The 20,202-nt window shown below is 37.9% G+C and overlaps 2 protein-coding genes across 2 annotated transcripts in view; one reads left to right on the top strand and one right to left on the bottom strand.

Moving 5' to 3' along the window:
* The window catches only part of NT5DC1 (5'-nucleotidase domain containing 1), a 124,459-nt gene that overhangs the window by 3,503 nt on the left and 100,754 nt on the right, over positions 1-20,202 (top strand). Inside the window, exons 3-6 of the mRNA XM_014879285.2 lie at positions 291-362; positions 1,895-2,001; positions 3,621-3,700; positions 7,403-7,484. Coding sequence (XP_014734771.1) covers positions 291-362; positions 1,895-2,001; positions 3,621-3,700; positions 7,403-7,484 — 341 coding nt within the window. The remainder of the gene's footprint in view (positions 1-290; positions 363-1,894; positions 2,002-3,620; positions 3,701-7,402; positions 7,485-20,202) is intronic.
* On the bottom strand, positions 13,279-18,943 carry COL10A1 (collagen type X alpha 1 chain). The gene is made up of 2 exons (XM_014879284.2): positions 18,803-18,943; positions 13,279-15,311 (listed from the first exon to the last, which is right to left on the bottom strand). The coding sequence occupies exons 1-2, from the start codon at positions 18,939-18,941 to the stop codon at positions 13,417-13,419; spliced, it is 2,034 nt and encodes a 677-aa protein (XP_014734770.2). The 5' UTR covers positions 18,942-18,943; the 3' UTR covers positions 13,279-13,416.

Raw genomic sequence — 20,202 nt, 5'->3', positions numbered from 1 at the left:
CAAACCTATATAACAGTCCCTAAATTTACTGGACATGAAACTGAGTTTATTTAGTAGGATTTTACTATGTAAGGAAAATCCAGTCCTCATTGTAATAATATGCACTTTCTTATAGAGAGCATTGTTCACACAGGAAAGTATTTGAAGAGCTGTGATTTGTTTGGTTTTCTGTAGCATCATAGCGATGGAAGCACCATAGTTTCTGTAACTGCATATCACTGATGGATAAGAAGACAGTCCTCTGAAAGCATTAATTTTTTGTTTCTTCCTTAAAATTAATTTACTCTTAGTTGCAAAGGCTTGGTGTTTGACATCGAAGAAGGAAACTTCCTGAAGCTTGCAGAAGATGGAACAGTTTTAAGGTAATATTGACAATAAATCTATATTGTTAAATATAAGTCGTGTTGTTAAATACACTAATGTTTTATCCCCTTCCTAAATGCCATCTCTCAATTTTATAAATATTTAAAATACTTATTTCAGCATGCATTCATTTATTAGATGTAAAAGTTTAAATACTCTTTGGTAAATGTGGTGCTCAGTTTCTCTTAATGTTACATATGAATCTTTTGGTAGTGTTTTGATGTTAGCTAGTAGTAAATAATATCTCATTTTTAATGAAATCTGAGACTCTGAGGACACATTGTTCTTGAAAGTGAACTCATTTTTTTGGTGGCTACCGAGGTATTCTTTGTCCAGTTCTGCTAAAATCCAGGATAAGGTTTTCTTTGGATTGAGAGTAACCTGCTTGGGAGGCAGTACTAATGATTAATAGTAGTGACTGGAATGACTATTATCTTTGTGCCAAAGACATTCAAAATTGTGCAAGTTTACAACATATAATTTTAATAGCCTGAGATAAATTAACCACAAAAACTGATACATTCACTTTTGGAATTCTGGGGGCGTTCCACATAAAAGTTGTTTGGCTTTCAGTCATCACTTTCAATAAATCTTTAGTTCTTCTTTCTTTCCTTCTTCTTTTTTTTTTTTTTTTTAAGTATAGAAAACTGCTATTTTGAATCAAAAATCTGAAAAGTAAATGTATCTAAAGTATATCAGTCCTAGTCCCATTTCTCCCTAGTTTTGCTCCAAAATGAAAATCTGTGTAATATAGAATGCAAGACAGACTCTACTTTTTTTTTTTTTTTTTTTTTTAATCTGATAGCATGTGGGAGAAGGAGATTGAAGATGCTAAGGAAGATCAGATCTCATTAAAATAAGAAATAAATTCTTTTGTCCCAAAATTCATTTAGTAGCATGAATTTTGGCATACTAAATGCAGAATTCAAGATTATATTGTATACCTCATTAAAGGGAAGAGTAGTACAGGGTTACCTCTCCCGGCATTGCCTGCGTTAGTTTCAAAATGGGACTCAATTTGATGGTCCGAGTAGTTAATTTTTAATGCCTAAAAAGGCTTGTGTGTACTTATGTATTAAAAAGCTGCTTGCAGGGCTCAAACTAGCATTTTTCTGTAGTTCTGCCCTGCATTCTGTAGGCTTCAGAATGATGTATAGGCTTTCTGTACTGTGCTTTATTGTGCAGTGTATATTGATAGCTCAAGTGTAGCGAGTGTCCTCACACAATTGGAAACATTCGAGCAATACAGAGTGATTGTGTTAGCAGGTGAGGCACAGTGGCTGTGCCCCCAGCCAACCAAACCTTTGTGTAGCAAGGCCTTTATCGAGAACTGGAATGTATATGATAAAAGCTTAGTAGGTCCTGGGAAACTTTTAAGCTATAAAGAGAGTCAGTTTTGATCAGCTTGCATACACTGTAATTCAGTTGCAGTGTGTTACTTTGCACAAGTAGTAGTTTGGATGTTTTCAACTCTTTTCTGTTTTGTTTTCTTTTGTTTTTTTCTTTATAAACAACTTAATGCATCGAATAGGGCAAGCCATGGTACAAAGAGCATGACATTCGAAGAGATCCTGGAGATCTATGGAAGGAAGGAGTGGAAGCATTTTAATACAGTCAGTGGAATGGTTTCACGCACAGGTAGCTGTACTTCAGCATCTCCTCTTCTTTGAAGTTGCTCTGGTCCCTTCAGTGCCTCACACTATTAGTTCTTAACACAGATTTGTAAAAATACTGGGAATTACTGGAACAGGTAAATGTATTGGGGAAGACTTGGTTTTTATGTGTTTTTAACTTCTAGTACTAGAATTCAGCTTAAATTTCTTTTATGGTAAGACAAATGAGCTGACATTATAGGCATGTTTTGGTTATAGTGGTGGGCACAGTGTCTCTTGATGAAGTAGACTGATACAAGCAGTATCATGATTTAACCCAAGCCAGCAACTGAGGACCATACAGCTGCTCATTCACTCCCGCCCTGCCCAGGCCCAGTGGGGAGGAGAATGAGAAAGAATGGTAAATCTCATGGGTTGAGAACAATTTAAAATTGAAACAAAATGTTATAATAATAAATATACTAATAATACTAATAACTTATTGTAATGATAAGAAGACAGAGCCTCAGAACCCAAGAGGAACAAGTGACGCTCAATACAATTGCCTAATACCTGCTGACTGATAGCTTATCTCATTTAGCACAAGTTTTAAATTTTTCTTAATTGTTGACTTATTGCCACCAGTCCTGTTACTGGAAGTCTAGGTGCAGGTGCAAAGAACAAAACAGGTCCAGAAACAGAACTTCTCCCCTTGCATTTGAAGTTCCTGTGTTTAAGATGGGAGTCGCTTTGAAGGAGCTGTGGCTAGGTTTGCTTTCTTGCTCTGTATTTCCTCTCTGTTTTACTTTGATCTTGGCTGTTGAGAGTAACACACAGGAAGTGCTCACTTAAGGTGCATTTTGTTATGTAATGGAGATACTTTCCTTGAGATTTTCCTGACTGCAAATGCAATATTTATTGTAAACGGCAGGTAATCTTTCGCAAAATGGAGGAAGAGAGAGGTTTCCTTTGGTCAAATAGGAAGTGTGCTTTGCTTTTTCACTGAAACATGCGTTTGGTCTCTGTTGTGAATGTTAATCCCCATTTTGCTGACTTGTTTTTGAATATACCTAAGAGACAGCACAGACAAGATAATGAAAAAAAACCACCAATGGTTAAGTAATTTCACTCCTTGAAGAGAGTTGTTGAGCATGACCATAGTCTGAGGGGCATTTGCACCCTCCTGATACAGTCCTGTTTTAGGGACTGATGTAATAATAATGTGAGCACGCTTCCCCTTGGGCTGTCCATAGCATGTGTGTGCAAAGGACGTGACTGTGTCAGACCTGTCCACATGTCTCTGAACTTCTTAAACACTTTTCTTGTGTTTTCACTGCTAGGGAAATAGAAATTTTGGAAAAGTTGAAAGATACTGTCCTGAATTAAAACTCATGGTTCTCCCCTTTTTCTTTCACCTGGGATTTTGGAATCTTAAAATTAAGTCTTATTAAAATCTCACTGCCTTCATATAGGTAGACAACTTTTAGTTGCCAGTTATGACAATCAGAAGTTAGTCTTTGTTAAGAAAGATTGGAAAACAGATAATGCTTATTACCAGTAAAATCCTAATAGGAGCTTATATTATTATTTAAATGTGATTTTTATTTGTGATTAAAGCAAATAATACATAGGTGTTTAAAGTATATTTTAATTTTTTTTTTCCAGCTAAATACTATTTGTATGATAATTATTTTGACCTGCCAGGAGCTCTCTTATGTGCAAGGGTTGTGGACAGCTTAGATCAGGTAAGAAATGGATTATTTGAAAATTATGTATTGCATTTTCTTTTTCTTCCACCAACACATCGTTTTGCATGCATTATTAAGTGCATACAAATTGAGTATTGAACAGCATCAAGGTCTTTTTCTCATATGGACTATCCCATGTAGGACTTACTGTAATAAAATTGTCTCTGAAAATAATTGTGATCTACATGGCATGTTCAAAATAAAACTACTTCCACCAGAGGGCACAAATAACTAGGATACTAGTGGAAATGTGTTACCCTGTGGTATGCACAATTTATTTCTTAAAATCTCCTTTAATTATGCTTGATTGCACTTGAAATAAATATAGTGTAGGTTTTCTGAATTATACGATTTGTTAATTTGCAAGTTGTTAAAAAGTGAGTGAAGCTTAATTTCATCCTTTTTTAAGCTTGTTTTTGTCCTAAATATATTGATCTGTGTACACAGATATAAATACACCTCTGGCATAGTATCTTTAATTTTTTTTTAATTATTTTTTTCTTCTGCTAAACAGTAAATTAAATTCTTAAGGTGGAAAACAGTTGCTTGAACCTTTTTCAGTGCTTTAGAATGTCCTAAATTCTACCTTTGAAATTTGGTGATAATTGTTTTGTTGTGTAAAAGAAGGTTTGAATGTTTAACTTGCAAGCATCTGGAGGTAGGAGAGGGTTCTTCTCATAAAGTAACTGTGTTGGTGTCAAGAGAGTACTGGGGTAGTCATTGCCAGAGGCACCAAAGTGCTGCAGGCCTGGAAATTGTCAATACTTAACCTTGTCTGCAGAGTGTCTGACCTGTGAGATGAGCATCTGGGGTCTCTTTGGATATTAGGTGGCTCGCTGCTTTAGCCTTTACTCCAAAATAGCATGCTGAGTAGATTGCTGCCTAAGTCCAAGTGCTGCATGAGGCGTTAGCTAAAACTGGCTTATCAGGGAAGCATGGGGGACAGGAGCTCGGTAAGACTCTTAATTTTCTGCCTGATTAATCTCCTTCCCCTAAGCTGTTCACAGCTTAGAAACCTGTTGCAGTTGTGACACCTGTATTGTGTTTACTTTATATTTAATTTAGACTCAGCACAAATCACCTACTTATTAAGAGAGAAAGCACATCATAGCACATGTTTAGTAAGCTTTCACATCCAGTTACTAGTCCACAGGCTGGAGCACTGATGTGGGATCAGTGCCATCTTCAGCCAGAGGGAATTAAACCCATGCCATTTCTCTGGAGAGCCACAAGAAGTGGGTCATGCACCCTCTTTATCTTCTAGCAGTTCTCAAGTATTTTACTGTATGTCAGCCCTGTTTCAACAGGAGGGCTGCAGTAATTCCCTGAAAGGCTAGCATCAGCCACTTGAGAAAGATGCAAGGCAGGAGGTGGTGATCAGCCTCTCCAGCCCAGAGCTCCTGCCTGCAAAATGCTGCATCCTAAGGATAGAAACCATCATATTTTGTTGTTCCACATTTCTAAAAGAAAGTAGAGCCTTCTGTGTCCTGTTCTGTGAGCCTGCATACAAAGTGCTATATTGTTACCGTTTCCTGACAACATTCTAGGTTCAGGAAAGCTTTCTACTGGAAGCAGATGTGAGCATTGCTAAGTTTGGATTCATACCGGGTTTAGACATGAGTTGTATGCTGGACTACCCTGCACTGTTAAAAATGTATCTGTTTTTGCTGTGTCCAGAACCAGAACTCTTGTTTTCAGACAAAGCATAGGAGCTTCTTAGTGTTTTTGATCTTCACACTGATGAGCTAAACAAAACATTGCTTTGTCTTGATGGTTCAGCTAATAAAATCACATTTTGTAATCGCACCAAAATAACGATGGACTGGATGGCCATGTATACAGTTTCTGCTTTTTGGAATCGGTCAGTTTTCATTTACATCTTGCATGCAGTGGCTGAAGATTTGCAAGAAATTAGTTTAAGTTATTTTAATCTGCTCTGAGTTAAAATGTTTCGAAGGAAGTGTACCCAGTTCTAAACTATTATCTATATGTCCTCAAAAGAGCACTCTGAGGAATTTTTGGTTCAGTTCACTGTTTTGATTTTTTTTAAGAGACACAAGAAAAAAACCCCAAAACTCCAAACTAAGGACTAAGTCAGCCACATGGAGTGTGAGGGGAGACGATAGTTGAATCTGTCTGTCTTGAGAAGAGTGCTAGCTTAGGCTGCTTGCACTGCCATTAGACAGATGGTGCCCAGTATTGCCTGTACATAGTTTTGAATAGTCACCCTTGCTTAGCATCCTTGGCTAGCTGAAGCTGACATACGAAACCTTTTCTCTTTATTAGCTCTTTTATGTATTCCTGTGGCAGTTTGCTATAGGAATGGATTAAAAAAAAACCAACTTCTGAAAGCCACAGCACCATATCTTTCCTGCTCTTAACCTGTAGAGCTGATGGATGATAAGCAAACTGTGCTTTTCAGTTACGCACAAAAGACCTTGTTTGTGTGACTTGCTGATTGTGAAAGTAAAGGCAGACTGTTCTCTAGAAGCCTCCATGGCAGGTTTGGCCTGAAATAACAGTTTACTTCAGTATATATTAGCTACATGTTTTAGGTTTTTGTATGGCAGTGATAAGGGTTTGGGGTTGGAGTTTTTTTCAGTTTCTGCATGTTTCCCTCTCTACAATATGCTTTATGCTTATAAAATGGCTCATTATTCAGGTATCAGTGCAGGCATCAATACACAGAGGGCAGCAGCGCCCCGAAAATGCTAACAGTTGCCTTGAAATTTGTCCTAATGTGGATGTGGAAGGCCTGTGACGGCATTACAGAAATACTTTCCATGACACATAAACTCAAAGACTATACCACCTGCTTTACTGCTGCCAAGTTACTGTGTAACTGAGCACCTCTTATGGGCTCAGTAGCTAATACTCTGCTCTGTAATACTAGCTAGCTGTCTGAGTGCATCTGTTTTATTCATCACTACTAAAATTTGTGGTGTTTGAGAGTGCTGTGGGGCTGAGCTGGTTGAGGTCTTCCTCTGCCATGTGAGAGGCTGAAAGGGAAGCTGAGGTCAACTGGAGCTCTGCTGTGCCTGGGAAGCTTTCTAGGAATAGCGAGAGAACGAGAGACTGTTCACAGTCGTGGACCACCTTCCCCTGTCCTTCTGCCAGAGCTGGGGTTTGGCAGCCTTCAGAGCACAATGCCATGAAGTGCTGCTCAGCCAGGCTTCTGGATGAGTATTTTATACCATGTTTGGAGTAGGGTTCTTGGCAGAAGGGCATTACGTCTAAATTATAGTGAAGTGATTTGCCAGTTCTTGAGGTGGAAGGTCATATGAATGCCAGGCTGTGGATAATGTCAACATGCTAATTAAGTTCAGTATCTGCAACCCTAGGCACTTCTTTTTCCCAAATGTCATTACAGAATGAGATGAAATACTCATTCTGTAAGTTGCTGTTCTATCTGATGCCCCTTTCTGCTATAATGTGTTACAGTTTCTCACAAATACTAAGCATTTCTCCTTTTGCCTTCCTCCTCCCATCATAACCCTCTAAGATCAACATAACTTGTCTGCAGTTACCCAGAGTTATTCTGGGTATTACTGAATCTTGATGTCCTGAATGCTACTGTCTTAAGACTGTGTTACTCCATATTATTTCGTTAATTCATGGCATTTCTCTCACTGTTTCAATATGAAAGCTTGTAATAGCTGATACCTGATATAATGACTAGGTTTCTTTTGACACTTACAGCATGATGGTCAGAAAAAATATGACTTCTGGAAGGACATGGTGGCTGCTATCCAACATAATTATAAAATATCAGCTTTTAAAGGTAAGTGGGTTCACTGAAAACTCATTGTAACAGCTGAAAATATTACATGTTCTTGCCAGAACAAGTATGTTTGCAAGTACACTGTAGGCTGCTCATCACAGCTTTTACTTTTCAAGTTGAGAAATAGTTGTATAGTAAACACATGTTTTTCCTGGAATAAAGCATCTTTATCGTAACTATTTAATTTCACTGCTTTGAGATCTTTAATAACATTTCTGATGTGCTATTTCACTCAATATTTCAGTTTTTATTGGTATTTCAGCTCATTTTAGGAGGAGAAATAGTTTCTTACCATGATTGATATGGTAATGTGGACATCCTTGAACTGTGTTTTGAATCTATTCCTTATGATCTTGTAATGATATATAAAATCAGAAATGAATTGGGGAAAAGGAATTCAAGTACTAACTAATATTTGATGATTTTCTTAAGAGCTCTAGTTTTGATTAGAATTCCTCATGTAGTATTGACACAACAGAGAGGTTTTGAACTTCCTAATGTTTGCAGAGGTCCATTTTTTAATAACAGTGTTTCTTCACTCAAATCCCACATTATAATACTGTAATATAAATTAGAGTTGGTAAACATCTTGGATACTGTTCAGCAAGAAACTTTTTTCTTTTCCTTCACACTCATAACTTCAGAGTTACTGTCAGGCATATAAAATTATAAGTTGATAATAAAGGCCAACCATTGTGTGCGCATGCATTAATTGAAATTATTTTTAACAATAGTTCCTGTAAAATGTTTACATGCAGCTCAGTTCTGAATTCAGAACTACAATTAGAATTGCCTTGGCTGATGCAACATTCGCTAGAAACAGGTGTAGTCTGCACCTTCTTAAAATTCACTTTTTGTTCACCTCAGCTGTTCTACTTGCTGTATTCCTTTCAAATGTAATTGACAAAATTATTTCAGAGAGATTCCAAGCAAAAATGGAAACTGATACCAGGAAACAAATGTTTTCTTTGTTTCCAAACCATTTGCTTGGAAAACAAAAAACAACCAGCAAGATATTGTTGTTATTACTGTTTTCGTTGGAGCTTAGAGTGATTGGCAGTTATGAATTGCCCTAGGAACTCACTTGTACACAAAATAAATGTATCCTTTCTTTTCTGCTGAAACTAAATCAACCCTAATCAACTGTAATTTTTTTTTTTAGAATTTTTGTTAATTCTTTTCTTCAAACTGTGACAGCTCTTTTTTTTTAAAGGTGTGGATCATGCAGCAAAAAGAATAATTTTTAAAAGTGTTCTTTGGGAATTAATGAGATCCAAAAATTAGTCTAAACCTCGAAGTCATACAATTAATTTCTCAGTTTCTCAGTTTTATTTATATGTAAGTGTCTGCTTGTGTGTACACTTGGATAGTTATGCTTATACCTATCAATCAGGTACCTATTTCTATATGTAAATCTGGAATCTGCAGACAAAATTTGTGATACGACTTAATCCTCTCTAGCTTCTGTCAGAGGCACATGCATGCATAAGAGTGTTAAAAATACAGCAAAGTGTAGTAACTGATAGGAACAAGTTTTGTTGAATAAAACTCTGTAATATCAGAAGTGAAACAATAAAGATTATATGCACTATTTAAATATTATAATACAAGAAAGTGATATACTCTGTCATGCATCACGTTGAAAGGCTTCACAGTAGTTTTATTTTCCATTAAATAATGTGGTCCAGTAGCTAAAGTACTGAACAGGGAGTCAGAAGAACCAGAGATAATTTCTTCCTGTATCACTTACCAGTGATATTCTCATGGAGCATCTCTTTTTGCTTCAGGTCCCTCTGTGATACAAGAATAAGGGTACTAATCTTCTGTCACTGCTGACAAAGTAATTAATTTTTCTCAATTTCACATCTCACATAACTTCCTGAGGAAACTCTCAAACCTGGATCCCAAAATCTACATACAGGTGTCTTTCATAGCCCAGAAACTGGCCTGAAAACCACAGCCTTTTGACTTAACTCCATGTCTTTTAGAGCATTTAACCCTTCAGAGAAAAGCAGGGCTCATTAACAGTTAGTCAAGGTAAAATTTCAAAAGCAAACTTATTAAGTGGTCAGTTGAGGCGACGCAAAGTTCCCAACTCGAAACGCCGTCTTAGCAGTGCCATTGTCAGTGGTGGAGCAGAACGACTGACCACTTAATTTTTTGAAATCCACTGAGTGTTTGCAGTTCACTTTGATTTGTTGTCAGTATGCCCTTGTGTCTTTATGTCCCTTCTCTTTTTCACAGGATTTTTTTGATCATAATCAGGTGTCTGATGGATTTTGCTTTTCATTGTCTTAGCTATGGTAATTGCCTTAGATAATTGCCCTATGATATTTTTTTTGGATGGCTCTTTCAGATAGGCATGATTGTCTTGACTCAGCTTGATGAAGGGTATTAACCCACTGTTCTCCTTGTAAAGAAGTGAATAACTGAAGCTTGCAAAAGGAGAGGAGTTCCAAAATGGTCTTGTGTTGTTTTAGACATTCTGTTGTGAAAAATTAACTCAAAAAAAAATTTAAAAGAAAGAAAGAAAGGAAATCTATGAAATAATACTTTCAGAAAAGCATGGTGTCAGATAGCAATGTACACAGATATTTGCAATGTGGTCATTGCTTACCTAGTAACATACCTGTAAGAGAGCCCTCTGCGGTCGATATCCCACCTGAGAATTACATTACTTGAGAATCTATTTTGTTCTCAGTACTTTATCCTTATTATTGGAATATTTTGTGACTGTAAGGTGATTAACATTGGACTATGTTGGATTTAGTGGATGTTTTATAGGTTGTAGTAAAGAGTAATTTAAAGAAAAACATCATAGGGCAATGTATTTTACACTATTAAGCTATGTGGACCTATTATGGAAACAAAGTGTGCTCTTCAGAGGACTAATAAGAGCTTGAAGTACTAATTATTATAATATATATGTACAATTATTTCCTTGTGAAATTTTTCAGATTTAATGATTTTTTTGACAGAAAAATCAATAGTTTTTTTAGGGAAATGTTGCCAAATATAACTTCTTAAAGCAGAATTTCATAAAATTTCTTATCTTAAAGGCTGCATTCTATCTCCTGACGACTTGCCTTTCCCTGTAATTTTCCTGACACTTCTGGAAACTGTAGCATCTGTGATTATATAGTTAAAATTATATATTTGTAATATTTTCAATCCGTTTATAAGATTATATTTCATTTTGGAAGTAAAAAATCATGGCTGATATGGCAGCAGACTTCATTAATTGCCCATCACAAGGCTTGTTAGGATACATGTTTTTGATCACAAGTTTATGGTCTTGGCAGAAGATAATGAATTTAGGCGTCTGTTATATGTATGTTTTATCTTTAATACACAATTTTAGATATAAGAAACAAAAAGCAAAATGCTTTTCTGGCCAAAAGAAAAACAGTGTTGTGCAAAATATTAGTAGTTCCTAATGTTGTATAGCAGTGATATTTTTATTTGTCTTAATTGTGACAGCTGCACCAAAGAAGCAAGTGAAAAGTAAATTTGTTACATTTCTTTGCTGTGCCTTCCAGCTAAATACAGAAGGGATTGCTTGGGTGCTTCATGTTTTTGATCACGTAAGGCCTCAGAAATTTCAGTACTTCTTGGGAAGTGATTTTGTACTACTACAGGCTCTTAAGTTTTCATTTGAATTTCATGTTGGATTTTTCTTTCCTTTAATATCCAAGATCCAGAAGAAATAGTGTTTCTGGAAGGGCTTTATCTTTAGATAGGTTGATGATCTTCTTGTGGAGAAAATATTAAAAAATAAACTTAAAAATCTTACAGACCTTCTCAAGGTCCCCTCTAAACTGAAAATCCAAATCTAAAATCAAAGTATAAGTTGTGCTTTTGCCACAATTTGCTGTATCATCTCTAGTTAAGAGTTACTTTCTTAGTGACTTAATATCTGAGCAATTATGGAAAGATTTTAAAAACCAGGCATGAGGTTCCAAGCTGTAGACTTACTTGAAGTCCCATATGTTTGAGGAACAAAGACATAAAGGACAAAACCTGATTTAAAATAAATGGATGGATGGATGGATGGATGGATGGATGGATGGATGGATGGATGGATGATGGAGGGAGGGAGGGATGAATGGATGGATGGATAAGGGTTAGTGAACTATGCTTTCAAGAAGAAACTGCCCCAACTAGCCCCGTTTCTGCTAAGTTAATTAGAATCACAGGGCAATGTGGTCCTGAGCTGCTGAGCACCAAGCAGCTCCAACAATTTAGAACATGTGCTTTGGCATGCATTTCATATATAAAGTAATTAACCAGAAGCCTACTACTTAGTCATATTTTCCTACTCCCATATCCAGTCCCTCTGTTTCTGAAACATAGGTTCCAAGTTGGTAGAATGGATGGGCAGCAGGACGTGCTATGTTTAAATACTGGGAAGTGCTGTTGAACTAATGTTCATTTATTATTTTACTGAACTATAACCTAAACGACAGGTTTCCTTATCCAGCAGCACTTGAAACGAGGAAAAAAAAAAATTCTTCAAGTTACTTTTATGGTAGGTTTTTATAGTTTCCAAAACATTATATAGTTTTTCTAGTGATGGCTCAACCATCAAGCAAAAGGTATCCTAGCTTTTTTATTAATCCCAGTGTATTATCAAGTATTTAGGATATTGCTGATTTCAAATGTACACAACATAAGAAGCCTTATGTTCTGCTTTCATGAAGAAATGGTAATATCATAAAAAATTTAAACTTAGGCCTACATACTTTCAGAGCAAGTGATTAAAAGCTTCTATTCAAACAAAAAGAAAGCTAACTATAGTAGTTTTAAGGGTTCATAAGGGTTTGATGTATATGATAATTTTAAAGCACATGAATGGCAAGTGTCACTGGAAGAAATGCATGATCAAACTGTTAAGATTTCATAATTCATAAGCTAACTTTTCATAGTAGCATAACAAATTGATGAAATTACTACTTTTTGTGAGACATGTTTGTATGGCAAATATGGTTATGTCTGCTGACTAATTGCTGCCATCATCTGATAAATTTACCAAATAAAGAAAATATATTCCTCACACTACTGTGTTTTAAAGGAATGAACTGTTCAGGAAAAATCAGGGCAAGGACTATCTCCAGTTTCAGAGTTTTTATAAGTGTCTACATGCTTATGAGGATATGTTTTAAAGGTTTGGATTTGTTCAATGTTGTTTTATAGTACTCTGAATGTTACAGAATGTTAGGAGATTTAAAAATATTGAACTGGTTTGTTGCATCAATGTTCATTTAAGAAAGCCAATTGGATTTTCAGGCTTCAAATCTGGTTGCTTTTTCATATTGTGAAACTTTAGATCGTAGTATCATGAAATAATTTATAAATCTACCTTTCTCCAAGGTAGTTATTAATTAATAAGAACAGTAGAATGAATGAAAACTGTGATTATGATATGCACTCTGTTTGAGTTGCCATTCTCGTCTCCTGTTGGATAGCTTAAAGATGAGTCTGGATGTAGAATGTTCCTGAAATATATTGTCCAGCTGTTGAGGAGACTGTGGTGTATTTGAGACCATTTACTTGGACTAAAATGCCTTCAGTTAGTGAAGTATGATCTAGCATCCTTTATTGTGTTATGAGGTGTGATAGTTAGAAATTCTGCTTTTCCTTTTAAAATAAAAAAAAAGAAAAAAGGACAGAGACTGGTGCATTATATTAATTCATAAAATTTTAATGTTGTATTTAGTCAAACAATCATCATTCAAAACAATTTTTTAATGACAATTCTCTAAAAACATATAATATTATTCTACTAGGTTTTAACCACTCTATTCCACTTTCTCACTCCCTCCTCCATTCCTGTTGCAACACTGAAGTTGCATGGCCGGCTAAGGACAAATCAGATCAGTACCTGCTTAAAACAGTCTGAAGGAGAGTGTGTCAGGACAGGGTAAGTGGGGTATTAGATGTGAGCAAACAGGAAACCTGAGAAAGAAGAGTGAACATAGTCAGAGGAGTAGAGACCATTAGATTCTGAATTGGGTAATTGGAGCCATACTTGGTCATTCTCCATGAGATCGATGACAGCACTGCCAGAAGCCTGGTCAAGGTATCCTTTCTTGTACTCATCATAGGTGTACATAAGTGGGGAACCATTTTTGTAGAGTGCAACCCAAACATTTGTTCCTTTTGCATGTACATGGTAGGAGAAATAGTACAGTCCAGGTGTCCTGCAGGTGAAGATTCCTGTTCTGGGGTCATAGTGTTGCTGCCTATTGTACAAGATTTTATCAAATTTGATGGGGACTGTTGCCGCAGGATAGGCTTTTGAGAGGATGACGCTGAAAGCAGACACTGGCATCCCTGTCAGAGCTTGGTTTACTCCTCCTTTTATGAAAGATATTCCTGATAGCTCCCGAGATTCTCCCGCTTTAACATAGCCTTCGGGCATCTGAGGGATTACAGCTTGGCCAGGGGGACCAGGAGGACCTGGGGGGCCGGGCAAGCCAGGCTCACCATTGCTACCTTTAGGCCCCGGGGGTCCAGGTGGTCCCATGGGTCCACTTAAGCCTTTCGTGGAAATGCCTGCTGGGCCCGGCAGTCCTGGTGCTCCTGGCTCACCTTTTGCACCAGGGGCTCCTGGCAGGCCAGGAGGGCCAATGGGACCTCTGATCCCAGGTATTCCTGAAGGCCCTCTGGGGCCTGGCTCCCCGTTGGTCCCTGGCACACCCTTGGCTCCTTGTGGACCCATTGGACCAGGCAGCCCAGGTAGCCCAGCAGGGCCTGTATCGCCTTTTGCACCTGGGAGACCTGGGTGTCCCTTAGGACCAGCAAGACCCTGCTCACCTGGGTATCCCGGTTTTCCCTCTAATCCTGGTAGGCCTCGTTCCCCCTTGGCCCCTGGGAATCCCGGTTGGCCTGCAGGGCCCATGTCACCTTTGGGCCCAGGTAGGCCGTTCTCACCAGGCACACCTTTGAGTCCGTGAGGGCCCATGCTTCCAGGTGGCCCGACCGGACCTGGTTCTCCTGGCACACCAGCTGGACCTTGGTCTCCTTTAGGTCCTGGAAGGCCAGGAGGACCTTCAGGTCCTCTGTGTCCCTTCATCCCTGGCAGTCCTGGCTTTCCAAAACCTGGGAGTCCTGGGGATCCGGGCAACCCTGCAGGTCCAGGATGTCCCTTGGCTCCAGGGATACCTGCTGCTCCTGGTGGTCCCATTGGCCCAGGTTTGCCAATGCCAACTTCTCCAGGTTCACCTGGGAGACCCTGGGGACCTGGGAGACCAACTGCTCCAGGTGCACCTGGAAAACCTCGGTCACCTTTCAGACCTGGCTGACCTGGCAGGCCATTTTCACCAGGCTTCCCTATCCCAGCAGGACCAGGGGGGCCCCGGGGTCCCTGTGGGCCTGGAAGACCCCTGCCACCTGGGCGGCCTGGAATTCCGAATCCATTTTCTCCCTTTTGTCCATTTATACCTGGGATACCTGGCTCTCCCTTCTCACCAGGGGGTCCCCTTGGCCCCTGAGCTCCTGGAGGGCCTTGTGGTCCTGGCTTGCCCGGGACAGTCAGTCCTGCAGGGCCCGGAGTGCCGGGGGGCCCCTGTGGCCCTCTTGCTCCTGGGAGTCCAACAGGTCCGGGCTCTCCTTTCTCACCATTTAGTCCTCTTGCTCCTGGCTTTCCTGGTAGACCTGGCGCTCCTGGCTTTCCAACTGCAGAGAACCCAGGTGGTCCTGGGGGACCAGGGGGGCCTTGGGGACCTGGACTTCCAAACCCTGGCTTTCCTGCAGGACCTGGTTGTCCTCTTGGTCCGGCAGGGCCCGGGGGACCAGGGGGTCCTTGTTCCCCCCTTACCTGCACACCTGTGAGAGAGAGAAAATCAGATCAACCAGGGCACATACAACATTTGCAGGCAATGTAGTATGTTGGTGAAATGCATGGAGGGTTAATTTAACTTCATGGTCATAGAAGTCAAGTTTCAGATGCTGTGTTGGTCACTGAGAACCTGGCATTCAGAGTAAAAGTGTTTCACAGCCCTTACAAGTAACAAGTGCAAATTTGTTGGAAATGTGAGATACAAGGCCTCTAGAATTTTTTTTTTTTTTGCTTCAATACATTCAGGGTCATTAGAGCTTAAAAATGCTGTGCAAGTAGATGCAGACTATTAAGCAAGGAAAAAAAAACCCAGACAGGTAACAGATTTAGCAGGTCATCAGACTTGATGAATGAAATCACAGAAAGCTGTCTGTGCAGGTGCAACAGCTTTTCAGAAATAACTTTTCTGCTACATTTAAGTAGTGAGAATTTTGGTTTTTTCTGCCCCCTCTTTCAAAAGTGTCCCATGGCACTAATCCTTTTGTAAATATATGAATGTTATGTTTTCAGATATTTTCTGAAAGACTTTTGTCTGTCATAAAAATTTCACACAATAGCAAAGTTGTAACTGATAATTCATTTTACTGCTTCAGAATTCTGTCACTGTTATAGGGTTTTTTAATACTACTCATTTTCTTAGTTACCGAAACAGCAGGTGGAGCCACTTAACCAAATGTCACAAATAGAGGAATAAACAATCAAGCTCACTGCTTAGTTTAATGCATGCTTTGGAGGAGCCTGCAGCTTTATGTTGGAATTGGCATGTTGATTTGTTGGACGTTACATACAAGTTTGACACAGATACTGTGAGACTACTTCAGCAGTTTGCAACAACTGGAAACATTATAGAATAAAATGGCATATCTGCAATGGATGTTAATTTAAGGAGTCATTTAAAAAAAAAAGTGAAGGATGCAAAAAAAAGCCTGGATTCTGTTTTTTGTAATGGCAACACATTCTATTGAATGCTTATTTAGAAAATATTAATTGATCAACATTTTTATTAGCTACAATTTTTCCTTTCATTCTCTCACAAAAAGACCAGTGTATGTATTACATATATATACACATGAAAGTTTATACAATGACTATTTATCTCTTTGATAATAAACTGCATTTTCCAGTGTGGCTAGTTTTGTTGAACCAAAAATGAGGTGAAGGAAGAAACTATTCTTCTATATATTGGTTTGAGGGTTTTTTTAAATAATAGAGGTATGCTTATGAAATACATTTGATTTTGGTTTGTTATTGGCTCTGCAAGGTTGCCTTCTTCCTATGTTGACAGGGAAATTGTTCTTATCTAGAAAGTGCAGAGAGTGCATTTTCTTTTCTGCTGATGCATAAAATCAGCACAAATGCATATCAACTTATTTTGCACATCTTCCTATCTCATCCTTCTTAAGGCCATGAAAAGGAAGACAGCTGTTAAAATCCCACACCTAGAAAACAAGCATGGTCTGTGGTTTATGATGTATTGACAATTTTTTTGTTTGGTGGCAAATTGCATCAGACTTTAGCTCAGTGTATCTCTTTATTACTTTTACCATATTTTAGATGCAAATATCATTGCTAGGATCACAGAGTAGTGGGACCTGCCAATTTTACCTAATATGTTAAAGACATTGTCAGCACTCATGTTGTTATAGAGATTTTCTGTGAGCTGTATTGTTTCAAAGTTGTGCTGCTTTTAGATTCGAATTGTAATTTTAATTGTGCTGTCTAAAAGCAGTGATTATTTCTCTGAGGAAAGGATCACTAAATCCATTAATGAAGTAGAATTTATACCAAGAACATTGAAGTATTAATTGGCTACTCTTTTACATGTCTCAGCACATACCTTGAAGCAAAATTGGTTTACATTCTCTAGTGTAATCAAATCCCATATATGTATTGAATTAAATATGTAAACTTTAACATAACCTGCAGTAATGGCTTATTTAAACACTGCTGAACAGTGAGACCTCATTCAATTATTGTTTTCAACTTGGGCTTTTCAAATATTTCAAGCCAAAGAGATACTGGTTAAAAATTACGTTCTGGAGAGCTGTCAAGACCAATATTTTTCAAACAATTTCACCAAACTAAACAAAGCTTTAATGGGCTTTCATTGCCAACAGGAATTGTGTGATCTGTTTTATGTTGTCCTGAGTCACCAGTTTAGGTTCAGACTGAAATTTCAGTTCCAGGCTGCTTTTTCACAAAGCTGTACTGAACAAAAAGATACTTACTAGTAGCTATATCTGTAGAAGTCCATGTTTGGTGCTCAAATTGGAAAAGTAAGCTATTATGAAAAGCTTGCTATTGCTACTTGGGCTACTTGCAAATGGCACAACTCAGTAAACAAAAGCTGGATTGATTTGGTTCTGTTGGCTCCTGTTTTATTCTTCCAAGATCATCTCAGATTACAAGTGACAAACTCCAGCAGTCTTCCCTCTTTAAACTCATCTAAAAACTCTCAATAGGATGCTTGTTTTCTGGATTCAGAATTTACAGTCCTCCATTTCAATGCTTGCTCACCAAATCAAAACCTGTCAAGCACTTTTGAATGACTGGACTCTGTAAACCTGCAGGCTGTTCCTGCTAGTGAGGTCTAGTATATAGTCTTCTGTTATGTTTCCTAAATCAAGAGCATTTTATACTTTTCAGTTTTTGATATAATCGTTGTCATCCTAAGTTCACTCACATTAGGTATATAAAGTGAAAACTTAGTTCAGGACAATTCATTTCCCCCTTTCACAGCATTTTCTGTCTACCCTGATTCTTGCTTAATTTGTTGCTGGTTCCCCCTTCCTAAATGTTTTCTCTAGAGAGGGAAAGAAGAACCACTATGAGGAGAAGTGAAGTATGGTAGAGGATAGCCAAGTAAATATTATACTTCACTTAAAAATAGTGTAAATATATAAATTATTCTGAGTAAAGTCATGGAAAAGCACAATAAAAAGTTAATGAGGAGGAAGGAAATGCAGCATTTAGAACTGTGTATCATATATACATGTGTATCATATATACATTTAAATTCACACCTAAAGTCTGTTTTTTGAGTAGACATAACATGACAAAATATGTAAAAGTTCTTCCTAAATGTAGGTGGGTTGTATGTGACAGGTCTGTTTCTAGAAACCCCAGTGCTGAATCAAGAAATTTGAAGATAATTAGCATGTTGTACATAATTGTGTACAAAATCATGTTGTGTTACTCCCACTATTGAAGTGGAGATCTGGAGCTGTTACTTTGTTTTTGCTCTATATGCCTTTGGTGTTTATTGTATAAAACATTTGTCTGACAGGTGTGCATCTTTGTCAGTAGGAGGCACCTCCAGAGCCACTGTAAATTCTGTCTGAAGTGATAAAATTATTTCAAAAAACCTAAACTGTTAGTGAAATTTGAATGCCAATAGTATAAACAAAAAGCTTTTGCTCATGTATTGAGTCTCTAGGGATAATTGTGCTAGTTTATTATGAAAAAATATTAAACTTACCTTGACTCTTTACATTGTATGGTAGAAAATGTGGCCCCTTCATGCTGGATTGTTTCTGATATCGCTCAGAAAAATATCCATCACCACCGTGGACAATGTTCAGACAAAACAGCAGCAGTAAAGATATTTGTAAATGCATGTTTCCAGATCTGTTCTGTGTTAGAAAAGGTAGAGAAAGTTTGTGGTAAAGAAAAAGGTGTTTATCTCTGGTTTTGGAGCATGAATAGATGAGTTTAATTATTAGTATTAATAGTAATATTATTTTATGCTTACTTCCATCTGCTTTCACTAGTTTTGAGAAATGCTCTAAGAAAAAGGGAATCAGCACTGCTATCACTTTGAATGATGGAGCTGTTGTACAGATAGATCAGAGGCAATAGTCTCAGTCTTAGGAAAAGAATAATTTTGGTTGGAGGGCAGCCTATTCAAGACAACAGTATTCAGAAACAGTGGTTATTTTAATTAGACCTCCAAAGTAAGTCGAGGAGTTCAATATACCAAAACTCCTGGAAAGAGGAAAAGTTTTTAGTGAAAATACATAAACACTTCCATGATCTTACTGCCTCTGTGTAATGCTATAGCAAATGCAAGTTGAAGTCCAGGTTCCTTCAGCATAAGTGGCAAAAATCTCACCAAGGATGAAACCTTGTTTCTACATGTAGCCTTACAAAGAACCCCAATGGCAGTGAGAATGCTGTCACTGGCTCTTAAATATTAATCCTCTTCCCTCCACCCAGACAGAAAAGAGGCATCCTGAAGAAGTTACCTTCAAAACCAAAGAGAATAAAATGAAATCGTGACATACCAAAATGTTGTGGAGCTCCAATGCAGAGTGGTAGAGGAGTGAATCCTCCTGTACTGAGGAGTTCTTCTGCCACTGGTGAGTGAGCAGAAGCTGATGATTCCAAGTGCCACCCTTGAGTATTTATCTGGTTTTCTCCTTAGTTGGGTGACTGCTGGACATAAGCTCCTCCCCCAAAATCAGTAAGCAGTAATTACCTGTGTGTGTATAAGTGTGTTTTTTAGGGGTGGGGGAGAGCTATTTTGGGCAGTCATCCTAAATTCTCTTAAGAGGTGTTTTTTGTTAGTTTTTTTTTTCTCATTATTTTCTTGGATTTCATATTGTTTATGAGATTGTATTGGTCATAATTTGTTTTTTCTAAAATTTTTTGGCCCCTCTGTTTTTAGAATTGATACAGGTAACATTAGGAAAAATCATGAACTAGAAAGTAAGGCTAGTAATTCCAAGTATTCATTTAAGTTTCTCTGTAAATGTTTCAAGGAAAGACCTATACATTTTGAACTTTGGTGAGCTGTTACTTTCTTCAGTAACCCCACTAAAGTTTGTAGAGACCATTCATGTGAGTAACTAGAGGCTATTTATGTGAGTAATTGTTCAT

This window comes from Sturnus vulgaris, chromosome 3, assembly GCF_052056855.1.
Source record: "Sturnus vulgaris isolate bStuVul1 chromosome 3, bStuVul1.hap1, whole genome shotgun sequence".
NCBI lineage: Eukaryota > Metazoa > Chordata > Aves > Passeriformes > Sturnidae > Sturnus > Sturnus vulgaris.
This window is presented reverse-complemented; position numbering and strand designations above follow the sequence as displayed.

What these genes read in the sequence shown, in the direction of transcription:
- COL10A1 (XM_014879284.2), bottom strand. Translation starts at nt 18,941, where the DNA reads ATGCATTTACAAATATCTTTACTGCTGCTGTTTTGTCTGAACATTGTC. An exon ending in ATACAATGTAAAGAGTCAAG is followed by an intron (nt 15,312 to 18,802) that starts GTAAGTTTAATA and finishes TCTCTCTCACAG; the next exon opens with GTGTGCAGGTAAGGGGGGAA.